General features: G+C 40.8%; 1 protein-coding gene across 1 annotated transcript; it reads right to left on the bottom strand.

The window, feature by feature from the left end:
- Window positions 1-768: 768 nt before the first annotated feature.
- LOC115010642 (voltage-dependent L-type calcium channel subunit beta-4-like) lies at window positions 769-22,324 on the bottom strand. The gene is made up of 14 exons (XM_029435320.1): window positions 22,150-22,324; window positions 10,765-10,884; window positions 10,067-10,189; window positions 9,828-9,949; window positions 9,542-9,594; window positions 9,130-9,149; window positions 8,834-8,914; window positions 5,527-5,585; window positions 5,208-5,308; window positions 4,882-5,033; window positions 4,141-4,236; window positions 3,818-3,988; window positions 3,682-3,729; window positions 769-3,574 (listed from the first exon to the last, which is right to left on the bottom strand). Exons 1-13 carry the CDS (start codon window positions 22,186-22,188, stop codon window positions 3,700-3,702), a joined length of 1,167 nt encoding a protein of 388 aa, XP_029291180.1. The 5' UTR covers window positions 22,189-22,324; the 3' UTR covers window positions 769-3,574; window positions 3,682-3,699.
- Between the last annotated feature and the right edge of the window lie 1,520 nt (window positions 22,325-23,844).

The raw sequence follows: 23,844 nt of genomic DNA, 5'->3' as shown, positions 1-23,844 counted from the left end.
TATACAACCAGTTACTGGGACACCCTTAAAGGGTCAGTCAACCCAAATTACAATATATAGTCTACACTGAACAAAAATATAAACGCAACACTTTTGTTTTAGTTCCCTCAAATGTTGTCACAGAATACTTAAAATCAGTGTAACAGAACACTTCTCCTTTGCCAAGATAATCCACCCACCTGACAGGTGTGGCATAAATAAGATGCTGATTAAACAGCATGATTATTACACAGGTGTGTCTTGGGCTGGTCACAATAAAAGGCCAAACCAAAACTATCTGCATTCCCCTCGAGGTAAGTGAGAAATGTTTTTTGTTTGTAATTAGGGTGAACCGACCATTCAAATAGTAGTTTTAAAGAAACACAAAAGTCATCACTGTATGCTGTTTCTGGTCTACATAGTGCTGATTAATCCACAGCATCACACACTGAAGGAACAGACGAATCACTTCTGCCCCCTGCTGGTCATGTTATGCATAATCGGTTAAATTACTTCTCAAAACCTAAAACAAAAAAAGCCTTTTATTAATTTTACCACTGTTTTATTTTCAACATGTCTTATTTGTTTATTTGCCTGATTTTATTTACCTAAATCCTGCAATGTTTTTAAGAGTTAGGGCTAGAACTGTTTTTAATCCTGGATCCACCATGTAAAGCACTTTGTGACTTTGAAAAGTGCTTTATAAATAAATAAAAACGTTATTGTATTATTACTATTTGTATTATTATGAGTCACCAAGGAGAAATAAAAACACCACAGACGGAAATGTTACTTAAATGTTGTTGTGTTTTATTCACCCCCTCTTTCAAATGTGCTATAGACAAAAGATGCACCCCGTACACATCATCATCAGACACTGTTGGATATCATTTATCTTGTCGACTTGTCAGAAACCACATGAATTGTTGACATCATCATCAGACCAGACAACTTGTTCAGTATTGGAGGTGGGTACAGCATAACGTTCAGTGCATTTATTGCATCATAAAGCAGACATATAAATGATAATAGTGCAATTATACCCCGTCATAACTGAGGAGATACCTTGATAGTCTCAGCTAGTGTCTCTTCAATGCTAGACTTTGTATTGCATACAGAATTTAGGCAAGTGAAACACAAAAGGAAATGATAATTGTAAAAAATTGTGCTTTGGACGTCCAAAGAATAATTCACCTTTTGTAGAAATATCCTGCAATAAAAGTTAAGCAAATAGAAGGAGCTAATATCTATTTATTTTTAAATGTATTTATCGAAAGAAGGTACTGTGCTCTCTCTGTGTTTCAACAAGTAGAAGTTATGTATCTCAAACCTGATCCTTCAGAAATGAATGTGGGTGTCAGTGGAAGCAAACTTCACTGTGGTCCTAAATAACTGCAGTGCATCGTTCTAAAAAGAGAGGAAAATACATATAAACACATGCTGTCTGAGGCGTTGAGTATACAATTGTGTACTGTGACTAAAACCCTTCTACTTCCTGTCAGCATTTGTTATTTCTGTGCAAGTTGATAATAATAATAATAATAATAATAATAATAATAATAATAATAATAATAATAATAATAATAATAATAATAATAATAATAATCTGCATATTGAATATACAGTATGTACAATTAAGTCTTGATACATGTGACTGGTTATGTAGGTCATGTTGATATATTCTGAAAACTGAATGGCTCGTGTGATGATGGTCCTAAAAAGCCCTTCTGATATAACCGAAATACAATATGCCATGCACATACATTTGATTATTTACATATATGGTATGCTAGCTGAATTCTATAGTTTATATGTTGAAAGCAGATGTATTCATGTAGAGAATCTCAGTGAATGATTGAGCTTCCTTGTTGTCAGCACTGTAAGATATAAAATAGAGGCCAATACGATTAAATAAAGAGACAATCAGTGGCTATGCAACGTTTGGATGAAACTTTTGGAATTTGCAGCAAAGACAATTGAGTTGTCTTTGTATTCTTCATTTATGTGGATGCATATTTAATGTATATCTCACCGTTTGTTTGCAAAGGGCAGAGAAATTTGCAGCGGTAAGAAATAACATAACTATACCACCAGAGGTCACCCTCCATATACTTATAGGCCCGATGTACACGTGTCGAGCTGTTAATGCCAACAAACAAGCAGATAATAATTCTACATAATCATAATAATAATTACACCCACTTCGTTACTACACAACAGAGTAGCAGTGAAGTGTGAAATGTAAATGCAACACTGATGTGGTAAAAAAAAAAGCTTTTTTTCTTGACGTAACCTACATAAATATCAGTGAATCTCCTGATATCTGATTATGCTACAAATTATATGTCTGAGTTTGTTAAATTGTGTCAGGAAGAAAAGTTTTAATTAATTTCTTTTGGGCAAAAAATAAAAATCATATTTGACAATAAAACACAGTTTTCTGGTTAATATTGAATTGCATTTTCATTTTAGTTTGCCACCAAACATCTGCAAACAAACCACAGTTATTGTAAATAATCCTTCCTAAGCCAACGGACCAGCATTTATACATTCACAGCTGTGACAAGAGATGCATATATACCGTTGATGTGCAAGTATGTGCTTATCATGCATGAGTTTTGCATCACTTTTGCGTACTGTACAGATATGTGATCAGCTACACTAAGAGCCAAGATATGAATTATAGACAGTAGTATAGATAGTTACTCAAAACAAAAAAGGAAATCATTTAAAAAGGCTACATAATAAAAAGGAAGAGGAAAGTTTTCATTTTCCTTGGGTGTCCCAACACAGGTGAATCCATATTGACTCTGCTAGAAACAATTGTGCCTTTGAGGAAACGTTTTGTTAAACTGGAATGACAACTCACAGCGAGCTGTAGAGACGGAGGACAGACAGAATGTGTTTCTGTGTGCACTCTTTGGACAGAGGGGGAAGCCAGGTTTATCAGAGAGGAAACCCTGGGAACCCGACAACCGGGAGCTACTCATGTTTTGGGTTATACTGATAGCGTTGCTATGCTACAGTTCTGTATGCTAACATACTCTGCCTTCACGGGTGTGTAATTAGTGTACAATGAGAGCTGAATTAGCCTATGTGTGTCTGGAACAGCCCTGATCACACATGGGCTGGCTCAGCATTGGGGCTGTGACTTCCAGTGTGAAAGCAGGGAGTTGGGAACAAGGTCAGGGTGGGAGGAAGGGTGAGGGGAGGTGCTGTGCAGAGACTGCACTGCTGTACTTGCTTTTGTTATCAGTACTCGCTGTTGAAAGCGGCCCTGAGTTGTCGTGTGGCGGTGGGAGCAGGGAGCACTTCGCAAGGGGGCAGCAGTGAGGTGGAGGCTCCTCTCTCGAATCTTCCTCCTCCTCCTGCACTCCTCTACCTCCTTTTGTGTCTCCTCTTCCTCCAGCTCACCAGCCTCCTGCTCTTTCTCTCTGGAGGGACTCTCCTCTTGTTCTCTTCTTCGCCCCAGGTGTGGCCAGAGAAGGCGGTGGCTGGCTTTGGAGAGATGAGGGCTGCTGCTGCCCCCTGGTGGCACCCTGGTCCCTGTGCTCTATGACCTCCTAGTCTGACCCCAGCCGAGAGCACAGGCTTTCTGCAGTGGAGCAGGGGGAGCATTTCAAAAGAGAAAACAGTACCAGAAACCAGTAGCAAAAGAGCACAGCTCACCAAAGTAAGAAAGAGAAACACATTTTTTCTCACCTATGTCTGCGGTAGTGATCATTCTATCAACTCTTGAGTCTCAGAAAACTAGTGAATGGAGGCAGGAGGCAGACAGGTTTTGATTAATAACCAAGCCAAAATGTTAATGAAAGCATCAGTTGTGTGTTTGTGTTACCTGTTGGCTGGAGTTAGCTGAGGGTGGGGTGATCACGCTTTGGTCCAGTAAGGGGTTAACAGGGGCAGAACAGGGAAGATGTGTAGCACGCCAGTAAATGTCCAAGTACTCCGCAAGATGTTCACATGCATCCTCCAGCTGATTCTCATCCAGGATGACATCAAACATCTCCTAATGATAGGATAGGAATACGAGAGATGAGAAAGGAATTACACCACTAAGCGTTCCTAAAAGATCACTGTATGAATTTCAACTCTTTTTCAAAAAGCCTTTTTTGAGCATTATAATTATATAACTATAGAGTTTTAGGCAGAACGACATACAGGTGGACACTGTGCTAGCTTGTCCCCTGCCATCATCTGGACGTTGAGGTGTTTGCTTTGTGACTTCCCTCGAGATTTGATCAGCCTCTGAAGGACCTGGGAGATGAGCAAGAGACAAAGAGTCAAGCAGTTAAAGAAAGCGATTCCCAAGTAATGAAAGTTATCAAATGCATGGATGTAATTTGATTTCCCTCATCATTCTTCTTTTATTTTGTCATATCAAGCAAGTGCTTCATGGGATATCTTCTGAAATATAGACATAGTATATAGTACATAAACATAGTCTGCCTTTTTTCTTATGTGGAGAATATTTCAAACCCATTTTTAGCCCATGTGGTCAAAGTGCAAAACTACATCTTAATGATCCAAAAAAATTTTTTTAAATCGATCAATCATTAAATCTACAAAATGTCACAAAATATCATCAGGTATAAAAGTCCCAGGTGACACTTTCAAATATTTTGTCTGACCAAGAGTACCAAACCCAAAGACATTCAGTTTACAGTGACATAAAATACAGCAGAATCAAATTAATCAAATCCTCACATTAGAGAAGCTGGAACCTGGCAACGATTCATTTTTCTTTTTAATTAAATAATCAACCAAAATCATCATCAAAATAGCTGTTGATTAATTTTCTGTCGATCAAGTAATCTACTATTTCACTGTTTCAGCTTTAACTTTACCAACAACTACACACACACAAAGTATTTTTGGAAGTTCATGTGGGTTGCACTCTACTTTAGGCGACGAGACTTTGACGTAGACGATGATGGGGGCAAGAGATGTTTTGAGGAGCTGTGTCGGGTGATTGATGGTGTCTGCATCCAGGACGACCAGCTGGAGAGACTTGGCCAGCTCAAAGATCCTCTCTATCTCACTCTGGACCTCAGCTGTCAACAAACCAAAGAAAGACGGGGGATAGTGTGAGACATGCTTAACAGAGCAGCATCACTGAAGTTTAGTATCGACTTAGCATTAAAGAGAGAGGAGGTAGCTATTATTAGCAGGTATTAATCTTTATTTAGCAGAAAATAGGAGGCAAAGGCAACTTTCTTGTCACTCACCCAGACTGGAGCGTGTGTTGGATCTCTCCATTATGGCCTTCTTGTTCAGAACCGAGCGCTTCGCCAGTGACAGATCAGCAGTCACCCGTGTAATAGAGATCCTACGGAAGAAGCGTCTTATCACATCACATCCACAACTGTTCCATTTCAAAGGATGAGATGAACTTGTACTCTCTTGCAGCTAAAAATAAATCATCATCACCATGCGTCCTATCGACCATGAAACGTGATAGGCAGAATCCCACGGACAGCTCTGTAGCTTGGTCACAGTGTTACTGTACACTGAGCTGCAGCTGTAGAGCAACACAGACGTACCCACCTGCCATCAAATCTGTGCTTTAGGAAGTCAAACAAGGCTTTCTGCATCATGTCTGTTACCTAGGCGGCAGATAGGAGGAAGGAAGAGTGGAAAGAAGTTAGAAAGACGGATGTTTTAAAATAAAATATACACACACACTTATTATTCATATTTCTCACTCACTTTCTATTTTGGTAACACATCAGTTTCAGTCCCCTTAATAAGCATTAAACATTTTTTTTTATATATATATATATATATATATATATATATATATATATATATATATATATAAGCCACCACTTAGGAGGAGTTATTGTCCTGTCCCGCTCTACTCTAAGCTTGTGTATTCCTTATTTCCAGTTTTCAGTAATTATTTCCTGTTTTATTTTGGTATACTCACCTTTGTCCCTTGTTTCAGATACTTCACTGAAACAAGTGATTGTCTGGCCCGCCCTGATTGTTTTCACCTGTCCCTCGTTATCACCCTCCTTTCATTGTGTATTGAGTCTGCGTGCTGCTCTTTATCTCTCTCAGTCAGCTTTCCAGCTGTACGTTATTGCTTGTGTTCTTTCACATCCATCTTCATTACTTTGATTCAGATACTTCACGAGCAGTTTTTTGGATACCTTTGCCTGTTTCTGGACTGACTTTCCATGAACCTGTTTGCGAGTCTGTTGGTGCCAACTGTGATAGTTATAGTTTTATGTTATATATGTTTTAGTCATTACTTAAATCTGATTACAACCAACATTGTAGTGTTATAAATCATGTTTTATATTTATATTATAAATACTAAATATGGTGATTTAAAGTAAAGTGCTGCCTCGATTTGTTAAGTGTTGAGAACTAATTTGAGATTTATAAAGAGAATTTCAACAAATGTAACAAAATGCTTCTGAATTAAATTGCCTACCCTAGCTTTGATGTTATCTCTTTTACAAGAAAGACTTGGCCAAAATGGCAGCCACATGAGAATACACAAAATTAAGCGGACAGAAGAGACGGTAACATTATCCTTTCATTGTTCATTATATACCTCATGAAGAAAGGTGGTGTTATCATCAGAACAGATAACAAGCCCCATTTAAAGTCCTCCTCCACTCAAATGTGTTTTGCTTGTTGTAACTTCACTTGGATGTTTGTGCTTCACTGCAGAATATCTGAGTTTGACACTAGAAGGCTGTTTGCAGGTTAATCTGCTAAAAGGGGGAAAGTTTCTTTGTTTTACTTTGAAATTAACATTTGTATATTCAGGTGCTGAATGTTTCAATAAGAGAAATAGATTTAATGGAGTGGTGCAGGAATCACATCCGGCTCCTTTTGTCTCTCAGTAAATGTTTGTTTTTCCACAAGCTTAAGAGATTTTAATGTTCTGTTCCTTCACATAAAATATGTCTGTAAATAGCCGACCCGTGAATTTTGAAGCTTTTACGTTTCTTAAAAAAGACGAATGAGACGAACACGAGTCGGCCTTTAGCTCAGTGGTGGTGACCTGAACTATGCGACTGTGGTGTAGTTCGTTTATAGCCTAATGTTAGCTTTTTACTTTATTTATGCCTCAAATATTATAAGTGCAGTTCATTTGTGAAGAATATCTTTATGAACAAAACATGTAAGTATCAAAAACATTTGTTTGCTACAGAGCTTATTTTTATTATAATCCAAAATCCAATGGAAAAATCCCATTGACTGTTTTTTTTTTTTTGGGAATCAAGGTGATGCTAACTTCCGAGTCAGCTTACAAAAATACGTCATCCCTGCAGCACTCTATATTAAGAATTTTAAAGCGGATAATTAAGCGAGGTTTATTTATGTCTTCAAACATGTAAGGCGGGGATCTTTACGGATGACATGGAGAGAGAGATGGGGTGTGTCCCCGCATTTGCACTGTGAGGATGAAGTGGAGCAGTCTATTTTCAAAGAGACCTGAAAAATGGATGGCCTTCAGAATAGTGGATGAAGCGCACAGTGGTGTTGCTCTTCCACCATGTAACAGAGCGATGGAGGAACGGCAATGAGAGGGGAAAAGAGTGCGAGAGAGAGAGAGAGAGATGGAGAGCAATGGTGTGCAACCGAAAATAAAACAATGCACAAGAGGGACAAAGCGGAGAAAAAGGAAATGAGAGGGGAAGGGAGAGAGAGGCAGGCTGGCGTTCACCACTGGAGTATCCCCAAAGCACATCACCAGAGCGATGCATAAATATTTCACACATACACAAAACAAACGGCTTGGCACACAGCCTGCCCATTCACAGAGGAGAGAGCGAGGCAGAGAGAAAATGTTAAGAACAGTGGCATTACACGCCTCACAATTCAGCGCATTCATCCATAGTCATTTGAAATTGACATATTCTAAGATTAATCGAGTTTAACCGCAATGTGCTTTTATCTTGTGTTCAGGATAGGAGAATATCACAGACAGCAGTTCATATAAAGGGGCTTGTATGCTGTTCTGTATCTCTCTAAATGAATCTACAATTCCTGTTGTGTGTATTATAATTTCATCAGGATGTGACTGTGGTGTTTAGTATCAGTGTCGATGGGATAATGGAGAAGAGAGTGATTCCCTTTAGATCAAACCAGGCGAGTCCATACTGGACCAGACAATGCAATCCAGATTAAACTGGAACAAACAATGGTGGGCCAAGAAGAGAAGACCAAATGTGACTTCAAACACTTCAATATGTCTCATCTATGGCTGGTTAAAATGCTAACATTGTTCAAAAGGACAATGCTAACATGCTATTTCCTAGCTTAGTGCAGCAAATCTTGACCTGATGATGGCTCTTAGTGGGAAAGTTAGATGATCACCAAAATGATTACAATTCATCTTGAGGGGGACATGAATGTGTGCATCAAATGTCATAGAAATCTATCAGAAATGTCAAATTCATGCTGGCACTAGAGAAAAAGTAATAGCATCCCCAAAGTCAGTAGGATTCATCCTCTGGGGAGCATGAATGTCTGTACAAAATCAGGACAAAAGTGGTGGACTGACTGACAGACCAGCATTGCCATCCCTGGACTCATGCTAAAACACAAGCTTAAAAGTAATCATTTAGTGGTATGAAGTGACACGAAGACAATACTCAGATGCTAAACTCTTAATATGATTTGCATTTTTACTTGATAAATGACTTAAAAGCAATTATGTGTATGATTTAAATTCTAATTAGCACCCCCAGCATGAAAAGAGACTCTGCGACTGGCAGAAATATGCTCCAGTGTTCTAGCTGATCCATGCAGTTAATTACTCCAAACACAAGACAAGACGTGAATAAGCAGAACCAAACTGTACTAAAAGCAGTGTTGATGTTTGTCTCACCTCATAACCTTTCAGTGAAGGGCCAACCAGCACAACTGGCCGCATGGAAGGGACCACATCATACGGAGGAACAAGTTCAGTCTGCACAGGCCACAAGCACAGACACGGTTTGGAGGTGGAAAATATACAACATGTTGAAGTGAATTTACTGTCATAACACATACATTTAGCTTTCACGTAGTAGCTGCTCTGCATGTACAGAGCCATAAAAATGGACTGAAATGCATTAAGTGTAGCAGTATAATTAAGGGTGTTCTTAAATAATTAATAAGGAAGAGGCCCAATGAAAAACATACCTGTTTCTGCTTCTGTTTGGCTTTCAGAATAAACAAAACGAACATTAAACAAGAAGGATAAAAGCTAATAAGTAGAAATAAGTAAATCCTTCAGTAGATAATATTTGACTTTTTAGGCTCTGTAAGAGAAAACATGCATGTCATGCTGTACTGAAGCAAAGTCAATTTACACTGGCCTTTTTAAATGTACATTTTGGAGGACTGATCACCTTCAGTGGTCATCTCACATAATTAAGCTCAATTTGATGTAAAAGGCAAACTATGTTGAGAGGATGTCTCCAAACACACACATTGCTTCTAAAAGGGAACATTCTAGCCCATGAATGTGTAAATACGACCCTGTGAGAGCATGCAGTCCCAGTAGACGCAGAGCAGACAGACACAGCAGCAGGACTCCTCCAGTTCCACTTACCTGCAGATGGCGGGGTCGACCTCCAGCCTCCAGATGAAGCGTTCCCTCCTTTCCTGTGGAGCAACATAATGTAAAAGCTTCATTATACGAGAATCCCCTCAGGAGGCAATTTAGACTTCCAAAACGGAGCAACACATGAGCAAGAACTAGTTACGTCAACAACAGAAAAAAATGTTTTCAAAGAGTGTGTGAGACAGGAAGCTGGTGAAATTAGGTCAATACAGAGAGACCGATACAGAGACACGTAGAGAGACAACAGAGATCTCTGAGTCGAGTGACTTCTGACCTTGCTGCTGCTTTTTGCTCTTGTTTTATCCTCATGGCTTCCAGTTTGACTGGGCTTGGGATGAAAGTGATGTCTGCCCCTTCCTTCACCAACCGACCAATCCACCAATCATTGTTGTATTTCTGCACGATAGTAAACCACATCTTTTATGACTCAGAAGTTATGCTGCAAAGTGTGCCAACATGGATCAAGTTTAATAGTAAAAGTTTTTTAAAACTTTCTTGCTGAAGGCCTCTGACCTCTTTTATGTGCAGGAAGTCTTTGGTTTCAAAGTTAATAGCGGCACCTTGGACCGGACAGTCTTCATCCAGGGCCCCACAGTAACTTACGTTGGTTTTCACTGCAAATGCTACTGGTTTGGACTGTTGACAGACAAAACATAAAAAATAGAAATAGATTAATTTGACATGACAATATACAGTATCATTGCTCTATCAATATGATTGCACATTCTGCAATAAACTATCACATTAAACACATTTGTTAAAGCATTTTTATAGTATCTTCTATTTCTGTTTTCTATTAACGTTCTTGATCTTGTACTTTCCCTGTATTTTTATTTCCTCCTCATATGTTTAATGTATGCACCAAACACAAAGGTAAATCCTTGTTAGTGAAGATAGATAGATACTTTATTGATCCCGAGGGGAAACCTACTTGACAATAAACCCTAATCTGATTCTGTTATATTTACCAAAATCTTTAGTCTGAAGATTAATAATAGTTCTATAGACAAGTGAAGTGAAGTCAATTTTATTTATAGAGCCCAATACCCACAAATCACAAATAAATATCTTTATAAATCTACAACTAGATTAAATCAGTCTATTGAAAAGTAAACTGAGTATCAACATGACTCAGTTGTTGACATGCTGCTCCTCAGGAACTGAAAGTGAATTTAAAGTCAAGCATTGACCTTTGACCCTCAGGCTCTCACCTTGGCTCTCTCTAGCTGCAGCTGAGCCTGGCGCTCGGCTTCACGCCGAGACGCCTCCTGGTCCTCCTCCAGGGACAGGTCGGAATCCGAGGGTCGACTAGTGTAGGAATCGGCTGAACCCTGAAAGAAAGGATGAGAAAATAGAAATAACTGTTACAGCCCTGGCAGAGAGGAGATAAAACCGCCATAATAGCGTACCTAATATCTCATAGCAGCTGTTGCTACTTTCTATTCGTTCAACCTGTTTCTGAACCTGCCTGTCCTTTCCTGAAGCCATGTGATCCAGCCTGCAGGGGACAGTGAGTTCCTGCGACTTTCCAAAGCAGCCATCTCAAGGGAACATGTGCGTGAGTACTGCAACAACACCAACAACCAGCACAGTGCTTGTAGTCTATTTATCCACTCAGCCAGGTACACCAGATGTTGGCAAACGCCCAGAGTCTTCTACTAAGACACAACTCTGACAAGTAAAACAAAATCCATCTTTCCATTCATTGACTCCAGATTGGTCTCAATCAACAAAGACAGACAGACATAATCCAACGGCTTTACACTCAGTGCAAATACTATTGTACAACACTATTAGAAAATGTTTTAATTGACATTTAATAAGAAGAGAAAGAGTAATAAAATAAAAACCCTGAAGGATACAGAAACTGCCTTATTCTTTACACTTTATGCACATGTAAACTTCCAGGCTGATGAAACTCCCACAAAGCTCACCTCACCAGATCCTACGTTTGTCTTGTCCTCTCACTCCATCAGCATCCTGCTCTTCCCCGGTGGCTGCAGTCCCAGCTGGGTGCAGGGCTGGAAGCCTCCTCACATACCAGACAGGAGCACCCACATGAGATAAATATAGCTATCATCCTTCTTTTACATTTTTTCTTCCTACCCATCTCCTCCGCCCATTTCCCCACCTTTTCCATCCCTTGTTTGCTTTTTCCTATGCCACAAATGTTTGTTTTTGTTTTTAGCTGAATTCAGCGCAGAGTGTGTGGATATCATTTGAATAGCAAAGCCTGCTAGAGGTGGAGCAGAATCTGAAGAGTCAACCAGCAGAAGAAACAATGTTTGCAGATGGAAGAAGAGGACTGATATTCTAAAGTTCAGTCTGTTTAGCACAAACTATCCATACATTGTCTTCACCTACTGTGATTGCACTTTTATAATGTTGAAAATGTATATTTTGATTTGCTTAGGAGGGACTATAGTGAACATTACTGCATAGATAACAAATGACAGAATGGAGAAAACTAAAAACACATTCCCTTAAGGTTGAAGCACATGACTGCCAGTCTATTTCTCTTTGTTAACTTCCAGATACCAACATCCTTTGATAAAGCCTCACACTGCTATTGCATGGATTCCCAATGAGTTTCAATAGTGCAAAATGCTCAGATGTTCTTTGCTGTCTGGCTTTTGACTTGTGCAAAACCTGCAGAAACTCCAATGGCAGATGCAGAGAACCAGATATTAAGGCATAACATGTTTAAATGTTTTAACCATAATGTTCTGACTGTACTGTATTGTAGGATGGTCACTTGATACGTAGTGTGTTGCTCCCTGCTGCCCCACTACTGACATTAAGATGAACTGCTTTCAATACCAAGAGTGACAAAAGTCGCAGATTTAATTTATTGATTTATTGACAATGAGTTGTGAAATGTTCAAAGTAATTTCTTTCGAAGTCCTGCGAAGTGTGCGAAGTCTTACATTATCTCAAAATGATGAGGCCTCTGCTTTTATCTCTCATTCTCTCTTTTCCTTAGTGCCTTTCAACTGTGTGACAAATGCCTGACATTCACATATTACAGCCAATTACTATGTAGAACGTAACTTCACATCGCTCAGTGCATTGCTGTTCAAAGCCACTCCCAGTCACAGAGATGTTTTGTATTTCTGTCCATGTGCGTGAATGAGAAAGACAAATGTATAAATTCCCCTTGGGGTTTCTTGAAGATAACAAATACCTGGAATATTTTAAAATGCTGGTCAACTCACAAGCCAACAGAACAGATACTGAAACTAATATGGAAAACAGCTCCTTCTTATCAGTAGCATCAAGAAAATATGCTTTTGAAGGACTTTACATTCATAATTTGCTGTTAAAGGATAAGTTCACATTTTTTCAAATCTTTCTTAAAACAATACTCACGTTCCTATAAGGACAGTTCCCACCTGTTCATACATACTAGACCAAATGTATTCCAAAGTGTATCTGAAGTTTATATGAGGCTTCAGTAGGGTTAATCATGTGAGTACCTTTTGAAGTTACACTCAGTTTAGTACCAATGTCCCCTTTGTGTTTCCACAGTCTGTCCTTGCTGAGCTGCTTGACAGTAACACAAAAAGGGAATTTCATACAAAAAAGTCTTATTCTCACTTGACTGTGGATATTGTTTCCATCACTTTATTTAGTGATCTCTTCAATTGTTAAACTTTCACAGTGGACTCCAAGAGGCTGTTGCGCTCCCAACGTATCATCTTCAAACTGACTAAGAACTACACGTATGGTCTCAATTACGATAGTCAAAGGTAAGAAATACTTCATCAAAAGACAGGAGATAAGACTCTTACAAAACAACAGAGTCAACATCCATGACATTCAACAGATGGGCCTCCTCAATACAAAGCTGTAAAGTAGCCTATAGTGAGTTCGAGATGGATCGACAAACTGTATGTGTGCGGTACAGTGTGCCCAGAGCACATAAGGAGAAATAGGGGAGAAGTGGAGAGATGCTGGCAAAGTGAGTGAACGGGAATAGACTTCTGCTGAGACAAGAGTGAGAGGGGAGGGGAGAAGAGAAAAACAGAAAGAAGAAGACGTCTCAGAGCAGACAGACAGGGGACCCAGAAATGAAGAGACTGAGTTTGCATGCAGTGATTAAACAAAAAGGGGAGCATCAACAGCGTACCTTGTTACAGATGAGTCCTGTAGCACTCGAGTCGGAGGCAGACATGATTCTGCTGCCAGCGCTCTCTTCTCCCCCATTGCACAGAAAAGGCGGAACCCTCCTCCCCTCATCCCGTGGTTACAGGGGGGAGAGAGAGGGTGGTGCGCTCAGCCTAAGTGCTTCACAGCTGACGTTGCTGCGCTGCCTCAACAGCCATTTCCTATACAAAATTGATGCCCTGACTGCAGCACTAGGTGTGCATACGCCCGCGTACTGGTACAGTACAGTGGGTTTCTTCAGCTTCGAGCCAGCCCTCATGTAAGAAAGGGAGCTTTTTCCTCTGGTCTCTATCTCCTCTCCTCTCCTCTTCTCCCCTGAGGCGTCCCACCATGCCACACATCTTATGTATCCCTCTCTAGCATCTCATTAATACATTCCTCTTGTGTCTCTTCTGCCCCGCTTTAAGAGATCCTGAAAAAGTGAAATAAAATCAAGCTGGTTTGTTGTCTACACTCAAACTGCAGAGTATCATTTGTCGCTTTGCACCGATAGAACTTCTATAAATAAGACAGAACAAAGATTGAGCCATGCTCATAAGCCAAGCCATGTCAATTTTATTTATATAGCCCAATATCACAAATAAAAACTTTGCCTATGGGGGCTTTACAATCTGTACAGCCTACGATAAGGAAGGGATCCTCAGGAAGAGCATCTGAGAAGGGATCCCGCTCCCATGCTAAGTGATTATAACAAAAAACTAAATGCTGAGAGACACCTTAGCCTGTAATTAACATTCCTCTGCCAATTAGTCGCTATCTTTGCTTAACAGGTGAATGCTTCAACAACACAAAGGGTGTAAATGGATAACTGGGAGACCGAACGAGAGAAGAACATGAATGGAGAATTGAAAAGAGGGAGAGGAGCGGAATAGAGGAGGGCAGGGCTGTGCCCGCTTGCCTGTCTGCCTGCCCTGCACCATCCTCCTGACAGGATGGTGATGCATGAGCCTACAGAACAGAAATGCAGCGGTGAGTCAGCAAGCAGCCATCTAGAGTCCATCAGATGTCTTAATAAGCCAGCAGAGAGGTCTCTACTGTAGGAGACAAGCCTCGTTGTTCCTAAGCCAGGGTTGGATGCCTTCGCTCCAGGTTGCCCCAGGCACTGAGGACCCTACTTTAGCATCCATTATGCTGGCAGCATGCGCTCTCTCACCCTCGTTCAACTTTGGCTGCTTAAGAATTAAGTGCACTCCACCAGGGCTCTTAGCAAAAAATGTCTCAGGGCTATATTTCTACATGGCTTTTTAAAATTAAGGAGAAGCAAGCATACAAACACACGCACACATGCATACACGTGTTATTGTGGTTAAAGCAAGTAGCTCCTTGGGATGGCTCTGGAGCCGAGAAGATAGGGTGACTATTTTCATCGTTAATGTGCACGAAGCAGCACCATCGAGTAACAGCTTTTCAAACAGCAGGAGGGGAAGGTAAAGATGGAGAGAGAACTAAAACACAGAGAGAAAGAGCTAGAAACAGAAAGAAGGGAGGGAACATGCCTGAATAGCAAATTAGATTGATGGAGAAAGACAGAGAGAACTTGAACACGGAGAAAAATCCTCAAAAGTTATTTTTATAAATGTGCATCATGTATCGTGTTCGTTAACTGTTTAATCTCCTTAAATTGATTTGAAGAGAGGGAGACAGAATGATAAAGATGAGGGGGGAAGGTGAAATAGCGTGAAAATAAAGACGGACAAACACAAAAAAGGGTAAGAAAGGAAGACAGCCAGCACAAAGATTAACAGCAGAATCTTTTCTGTTTTATTATTTTTTGCTTTTCTGTCGGTCTAAATATAGCTCCTTCCACTCCTCCCATCACGGGCTGGGGTTGGCAGTGGGGAGAGGATAGCGGAGGATTGTCAAAGTTCACTGAGTTTTGATGAATTCCCTTAAGAAAGAGCAAAGCAGATTTGAGACTGGCTCAGCTATATTCACTGATGCCAGATAGCCCATCTGAATATGAACTATATGGAGAACAAGCACAGACAGCACTGAGGCTTGTCTTTGTTCAGTCTGCAGCATGTATTCAGTCTCTGCAGCAAAGCTATGATGGGCTTTTTTTTCATCTTCTCTCCGACAGAATAATATTACATCTAGTGTTGTTCAATCCTCCTGGTAATGTGATGCAGGTGTACTTCATAATGTTTCTTTTTTTAGCACTTTCATTCAAAGTTCACATAGACGTTCACAATCGAGGGAAGAGAGGAACATGGTTACGCATCCTAATTCTCATCACGACGTGGCTATTTAACGATTTCAAGTTCAACCACCTTCTTGTAAGCAAGTGAGAAGCTCTGCACCAACTGGGTTTGCGAAAGGGCAGAGTTCCAGATTTCTCCAGCAAATCTGCAGATTTAAGCACAGAAACATTGCAGTCACCTGCCCATGTCTCCAACCTTTTGACTTGTGAAGAGGCACCTTTCTATCTATGTGTGCAGTGGAGAGCTGAGGCAGCATTACAGGCAGAGGTGGATAATCCGGAGCCAGAGAGAAGGTCTCCTGACAGTGCAACCAGAGTAGGGCAGAGTGGATCAATAGGAGAGCCACCCAGATTGATACTCCATCCTGTCCCGAGCAGCTCCATCCTCCTCCTGCTCTAATGTTGCCTCAGGATACATTCTCCCTGCATGTAATGAGCCCTTGGCAGCCTATAAATAAGCACTCCCAGGTAATTTCAACACATGCAACACAACTGTTTTCTCACCAAACATACCAAGTCCTCACAGTTTCAGTAGTATGCATGGGTGGAAACATCTTGTATTAGCCAACCGCAAAGAGAAATGCCACCAATGAGGACAATGTAATGACGTGAATCATCAGGGATGGGTCGACAGGGAAGCTGGCATACAGTGGAGGAAGAGGAGCAGGACGCTGCGATCCCAGCCAGGAATCTCTATCTTTTCTCCCCGCTGTCGACTTGGCCTTGCTGTGCATACTTAGACTTTCATCCCCCCAGGGATCCCTTAACCTGACTTCACCAAACTGCATCAAAGTGCAGAGAGGCTGGAGCTAACCCACATAAAGCTGTGTACCTACAGTGCAGCACAGAATGGCACAGTGCTGCTGCATCCTTCATTAAATCAGATGTGTTTGTTAGACGCTGACCTGATTTTTAGTTTCAGTTTGGACTAATTGGTACGTCTTCTTGGCTAGTGGGCTGAGCTAACTCAGGGAATGTCAGACTTATCAATATGTAATGGAGCCCTACATATTCACGCATTCCAGCTATAGATTTTTAAAAATGCATGTTTTCTTTCAAGTTTGAGTCTTGAACATTTTTAGTGACTACGCAGGGTTGTTAATTAAATAAAAGTTGTGTGTGTGTGTACAGATTGCAGATGTTGCAGCCAAGACAAACAGATGAATCAACTGGAGGTGTCTAAAATAGTAGAATAGATGAGATAGAGAGATGTCCTAGATAAGACCAACCAAACACAGATGAAAAGATGAGGGAGCCTCGTAGCCTATACATTCTGACTTTGTTCTTGTCTTTAACAAGTAAAACATAATTTTAAAAAAGGCAGTGTTTCCAAACAGGAACTCAAACAGAAGCTCAACTGGAATCTTTGGCCCTCTCAACATTGCTAGTTCATCAAATTGAATCAAGGCATTGCACACTGATGCGCCAACACACACACATATGCATGCATGCACGCACACACACAAACACACAAAGCACTTCGCTCCTCACGGGACAGGCTTTTAGTGCTCTGTCTCATGCAGTATTTAATTGACCCCACACAGGAAGCCTAGCGGTCCCAAATGTACTCCTTCCCCCCCACCAATAGAGAAAGCATGAACGCCTGGAAGTAAGCCCACAGCTTCCCATCACTGTTCTTCTGTCACACAACTGCACTAAATGTCATTTTCTGCTTTAGTGCAACTCAGAATTTCCACAGAAATGTCAGCGCTGAGGGTGAGGAGTTTGGACGTACATCAAATTTGTTCAAAACGAAGATTCAGCCATGCCCCACTTTGACAGCCGCATACATCAAGTCACATTTCTCAAACTTTCACTCAAAATGACACGAGCTGAGTTGAAAGGTTTTCTACAAAGTAAACCTGGATATGATCTAATCAGGTATTATTACAAATAATACATGATCAATTGTTAGGTTCACAGTGGTCATCGATGCAATTTGCAGAAGAGATTAGGTGCAGAAGGGATAGCAGTGTACTTACTCAGTTGGAGGTTGGAGCGCACACTCCCCGTCTCTCTTGCTCGCTCTCTCTGCTAGTCAGTCATGGTGTGCTCTCTCTCTTGGGTAACACTGAAGTGTACTGTAGCGTGCTTGTAAGCAGTCTATCCCTCTCTCTTTCTCCACCCCCCCCCCCTCCTCTCTTATTCTCCACCACTCTCAGTACACAACCCTTTGCTACGTCAGTGAGGCTCTCTCTGCTCTGCATATCATCCTTCCCACCCTCTCTGCTGCTCCCCTCTCTTACCTTCATCTCTACCTCGCCTGTCCAATGGGACTCTGTATCGCAACCGCATGTTTAAGTTCATTCAGGACTCCGTCACGACATCACTGTGACGAACAAGTATACCAGGTGTTGTTATGTTTGACGGGATCTTACGGCAACAGTATGGCTAATAAAATCTATTCTCATTGCTATCACGATGCAAAATCAATCCACACTGTGAGATCCAAAGAAAAATGATAAAGCATCATATTCTCATTTTAGTCACGTCTTGGGATTCTCACACACACGTAATTGGCCAAAGTATGTGGACGCCTGAATATTACACCCATATGTGGTTGTTGGTCCATTTCCAAAATCATGGGCATTAATATGTCGTCTCCACTCTTCTGGAAAGGCTTTCCACACGATTTTGGCACTTCTGGCTGCAGGGATTTGCTCCCCTTCAGCCACCATAAGTAAGGTCATTCACTGTTGGTGGTTGAAGGTCATGGCGCACAGTTTGCATTCCAAAAGGTATTTGATGGTGTTGCGGTCAGGTTTCTGTTCAGACCAGTCAAATGAATTCATACCAAAGTCAGGAAACTGTTTATTTTTTCAGTGTCAGTGACATGTTGAAGCTGTTTCCACAAAAGGGAAGCACTCTATTGTCTAAACTATAACAGTATTGTATCATTAAAGGCACAATGAGTAGGGTTTGTCGGTTACGGTTTGTAAACACAACATTCAAAGTCCCCTCCTTGCCGGCTCAACAAGGGTTAAGGTGCTCAAAACCAGGTGAATCTGGCACCCAGACGCCTAGAAATGTCCCGAACACAGCTAAATAAGAAAATACAGGCAGAGGGCAGGGTCTCTGATACCTACACCGTATGACTATGATCCTACACCGTATGTGCCTTTAAGATTTCCCTTTATTGGAACAAACATATCAAGCCAAGACCATGAGCCCCAGACCAAAAGTACACACAAGTAAGTGGACAAGGTTATCAACAACTATGCTCTGTAACTCAAAAACACAAAGACCAAATCTCACAGGGGACAATGAGCCATTTCTACAGTCTTATCACATTGTTTTTTCAGCCCCTTCGGATTTCAACATGTCAAAAGCCAAAAGTTTAGAGACGGGAGAACGTCTTGTGGTGGCGAGGGGATATGGGAGCCATGTAAGTTGTCTCTGTTCGACAAGTGGAGGCGTCCCCAGTGTAGCCCTCTGTTCACTGAGTGTGTTCTATAGATGTCATGGCTGGCTGTACTCTGACATCTGCTCAGCTGCTGAGTGTATGGACAGCAGAGGTACACTGTATGTACAGATTTAAAACAAAAAAACATACAAACCAACCAAACATCTCAAGAGAAGAAGCTGTATCTGCTTCATGCTTTAATTTGTACGCAGTACGTCGTGCGTACGATACAGTGAGATCAACAACATGCATCTAAAGACCGACCAGTCTGACTACCATAAAACCATGACTACGGGTGATGTGGAAATCTCCAGCAGAGATTCATAATTCATAGGATAGGTTGCAGGAAACAGTGAGGCGGAGGAGAGAGAAAAAAGGAGAGGGAGAGACGAAGCAGGCATTCATTCGAATTCTGCATCAGCTTTAGATGTGAATAAAACATGAATGAATGAAGGTTTGAAAGTTAAACTCCACAGTTCTTTGCGCTGAGCGCGAGACAGGCATGGGAAGGAGAGAGAGCAGCTTTAGGAGCTGCACCCAAGCATTGAGTGCAGATGTCTGTCAGTCTGTCCCAAAAGAACCGCCTGTGTGGGCAGAGCTGTGCTGGTGCATTATGGATGAGGGGCTATTTTAAGGCACCGTGGATGCTGCGTTTTGATTTTTGAGTGGAGGGAGATGACACCTGGCTGCTGCCAAATCCTTTCATGAGGTTTGTACGGTACTTGATGGGTTCAGACGTGCAGGTACAGCATGTGTTCCAACACAGACCTGATCCCTGTTTGAAGTGTGCACACCAAGAGGAGGGAGGAGGAGGTAAACAGACTGGTGGGATGCCAGTGAAGGGAGTGATCGTGTCACCACGCAGCTCCTCACACAGACAGTGTACTTTCTGTACTGGTAAAGCACACACACATACAGTATGTCTGGTGCGGTTGTGAGTTAGATTAAATAAATCAATCATGTTCTTTTCTTGATAATATTACATATTTAACAGCGATTATTGAAAACAGAAGTGATGATGTTATTGGCTTGTTATATAATAATTGTAATAATAATAACAAGCTTGTTTTCACACTTTACTTATTATTTATCAAATACAATTTATCAAAAATAAACTAACTTAATTTACTCTCAACTCTAATGCAATGGAAATAATTGAATATGTATGAAATGCACCAAACTTCAGTCTTGTTCTCTGTCTTATGCTACAACCTACATTTTGATTCAATTAAACATCCATTAGCAAGTCACATTTCTTTTGTCGCTAACTTTACTTTTCAAAGAACTCCGCTCAATATTATTCTGAAGTAAGTCTCATACCACACTAAATGTTATGTAGCCGACATATAACTGTTACACATGTCATTTGTAACTTGTTTTTCAAGAAGAGATGTTTCATTTGAAGAGCAAAACCTGCTTTAACGAGACGCTGGAGTGCTGAAAGTCTCTCCATCGGATGAATCTGAGAGACTGACTGGACCCCCTGCAGTTTGCCTACCAGACATACACTGAAGCAAATGTTGCAATCATGTAGCTCCTCTAGAGGACCTTTCCCCAGCGGGATAAGGCTAGCAGCACGGGCAAAAGCATGTGCTCTGACTTTTAAAGCACCTTCAACACAGTCCAGACTCTCTGGGTGGGAAACAAGCTCAGAGAGGTACAGATGGACGCCTCAAAGGTGTCCTGGATCATAGATTATCTCACAGGTGGGCCACAGTTTGCCAACCTTCAGCAATTTCTGTTCATTATGGAAAATAGAGTAACTTTTTCTCCATCTATGTCTTCTATATATCAGATCTCCAGGAAAGAACGTCATGATAGCATTTCATTAATGGCCAAGATGATAAGGCTTACGCATCAAGTCAGCAACCCACACTTGTCTTTGTTGTAATATAGTTCTCTATTCACCAGCTAAACGTGGATCATTATCAAGAGAGAATTATTACATTTGGAAACATACTGGGATTACATTTACTGCTAGTACATCATCAATTGCTTTGTTTCAGAGGGAGCTCCCACTCTATATTTGATATTACTCTATATCGCCCTGTAATGTTTTTTATTTCCAAGCACATACTCTTTAAATCTATACTTTACAGTGCCATTGCCTTCTGAGAATATACATTACAGTAAGAATATAATTGTCATGACATAAACCTCATAAGCATGCCAGTTTAAGTTTCTCATATGCATTACAGTAAGTATGAAGGAAAAAGTTGTGTTGACAGTGCATTGATTCGTCTACAGTAACAGGCAGTAGTGGAATATGGAAATATGAATGTTTTTGTGATTCAAATACGAGTAAAAACTGTTTTATCACTCTCTGACTGCAAGTATGTTATATGTACACACATATTATTATAGCCTAAATGCACTTACTGTATTATCCTGCAGCAAAACTGTATTTATTTCTCTCACAGCCTAATAAATGATAAGGTGGAGGCACGGATGCTGGATGGTTGTTTTCATCTGTTGCTCCAGCTGAACAAGTATTATTTTATTTTGGTCCAAGTGTTTATCATAAACATTCCCACTGCAGCTCATCTGTCCCTAATTTCTGCTGGCAGACTGACAGTGCAAACGCATGCCTCCTGTACACCGAAGTGAAAGATTCCCAGTGAGGTCAGCCTGCCTAATTTAATTATCGGTATCCCTACAAGGACCTACTTCTACCTTTACTGCTTGTTTGTGTCTAAGGGTACAGTAATGACGGGCTACACGACGCATGCATCTTGTTTTCAAACCCCTTCTTCTCATTCATTCGTCAATAACCTCGACCACCCCCGAAGAGATCCCAAAAGAAGAGAACAACTGAAAACAACCCACCTCGTTAAGCAGAAAGACGCTTGAATTGGTCAGGGACATCCGCAGTTAACGGGGATCTCGGTCACATCAGCACAACTTGGGTGAAAAAAGACAGTTTTTTTTACAGTAAAATGCATCAACTAAAGGCAGAGCACCGCGCCTCGTCCAAACATGTTCACAACACAGGGGAGAAAACGGTTCGGCTGCTGCTCAGTGCTTCATTTGGATGTGAAGCTCCGGCGGCATCTGCGCTGTAAAATCTCTTGTTTCTGGATTCACGACATGATCAATGACTGTACACAAAGCCATAGGCACGGACACACGGATGGATAGATTACAGCTTTCTTAATAAATTATGCAAGACCTGCACTTTTCACACACCCAAGTCCCCGAGAATTTCTGCGGCTTTTTGTCGGATTTCTATTTTTGAATTTGAATATGTGATGAGTTTGGCATCAGCCCTCTTGAATGTGTGCCCGAACTCACTCACTGACATTTCTATATTTTGTAGAATTTAACGGTATGGATTCGTATTATTAACAACATTCAACTCGAAGGAAATGTGGCCCTTGAAGCTCAATGTATGTTGCTTAGCACGAATTTTAAATGGGATGGCCCATTATTCTATATCTCCTGCTGAAATGACATTATGCATCGAAAAGACAATTATAGTTTAAATTGTTACATAATTATCAGAGTCTGAGAGGTTCCAATATTTCCTTTTGTTGCACATATGAAACATCTAGAGGTGTGTTTGATTGGGATGCTGAGGCGTCTTGTGTTCGCTGGCTGCAGATGTCCAGGCAGGCAGGGGCGAGATGCGGGTCTTCTCGGTTTTCACTGATCCAGCACTTTGGCCCCCTCACATCCTGTAAACGCCTTCCATTTACACAGCGCCCATCGACCGCTCCAGTCAGGTATTATACCTCCAATGTCAAAGAGACAGGAGAAAGTCACTGTGTACACACACACACACACACACACACACACACACACACACACACACACACACACACACACACACACACATACACACACACACACAGGGAACCCATCAAGTTATTATTTATTATTTCACACTGTCTTGTTTATTTAAAGCAGCTTGTTGGTTGGTTGTTTGTGACAAGAATTCAGTGCATTATCAGAATGATTATTTCTGTTCTCACAAAGTTAATTTACATCTTAAATCTAGTCATTTTTTCTCGTTTAAAAATCCAGAATTAATTCATAATTATTATTTTTTTAAACGGAAGATTTATAAATAAACCCTGCTTGTCTTATATGTTTTTTAACAAAAAAAGTTAAATTAGCCTACCTGCTTAAACATTCTTAAAATGAGATATTGGCCTACTTTATTTCCCTTATCGAAAAATCCAGAAACCATGAATATGCAAAAAATAATTTACCTAATAAGTTACCTACAGGAAAAGAGATGTCTCCTATTTCACCAAAAAGATCATTCTCAGTGTATGTGCGCTGAAGGCATCACGTTTCCACGTCACACCTAGTAAGTTTACATAGTGCTAATGTCACAAATGCTGCTGGTACATCCACATATTATACTTAGATTTAATTTGAGGACAAAGAAACAGCCTTCAAGTGTCAAACTCTGCACATACATCGTTCTGCATAGTGAAACTCACACATCCAAGTGAAGTAACAATATAGGAAACACATTTTTGAGTGACAGGGCTCTTAAACAGAAGGAGACTACTA

The sequence above is a fragment of the Cottoperca gobio genome, chromosome 7 (genome assembly GCF_900634415.1).
Source record: "Cottoperca gobio chromosome 7, fCotGob3.1, whole genome shotgun sequence".
Lineage (NCBI taxonomy): Eukaryota > Metazoa > Chordata > Actinopteri > Perciformes > Bovichtidae > Cottoperca > Cottoperca gobio.
Note: the sequence above shows the minus strand (reverse complement) of the source record. Positions and strands in the feature narration are given on the sequence as shown.

Coding starts and splice junctions, on each gene's coding strand:
- LOC115010642 (XM_029435320.1), bottom strand. CDS start 22,188: ATGTCCCTGACCAATTCAAGCGTCTTTCTGCTTAACGAG. Junction 9,150..9,541: donor GTCGACCCCGCCATCTGCAG/GTAAGTGGAACT, acceptor TTATTCTGAAAG/CCAAACAGAAGCAGAAACAG. Junction 8,915..9,129: donor CCAAACAGAAGCAGAAACAG/GTATGTTTTTCA, acceptor TGGCCTGTGCAG/ACTGAACTTGTTCCTCCGTA.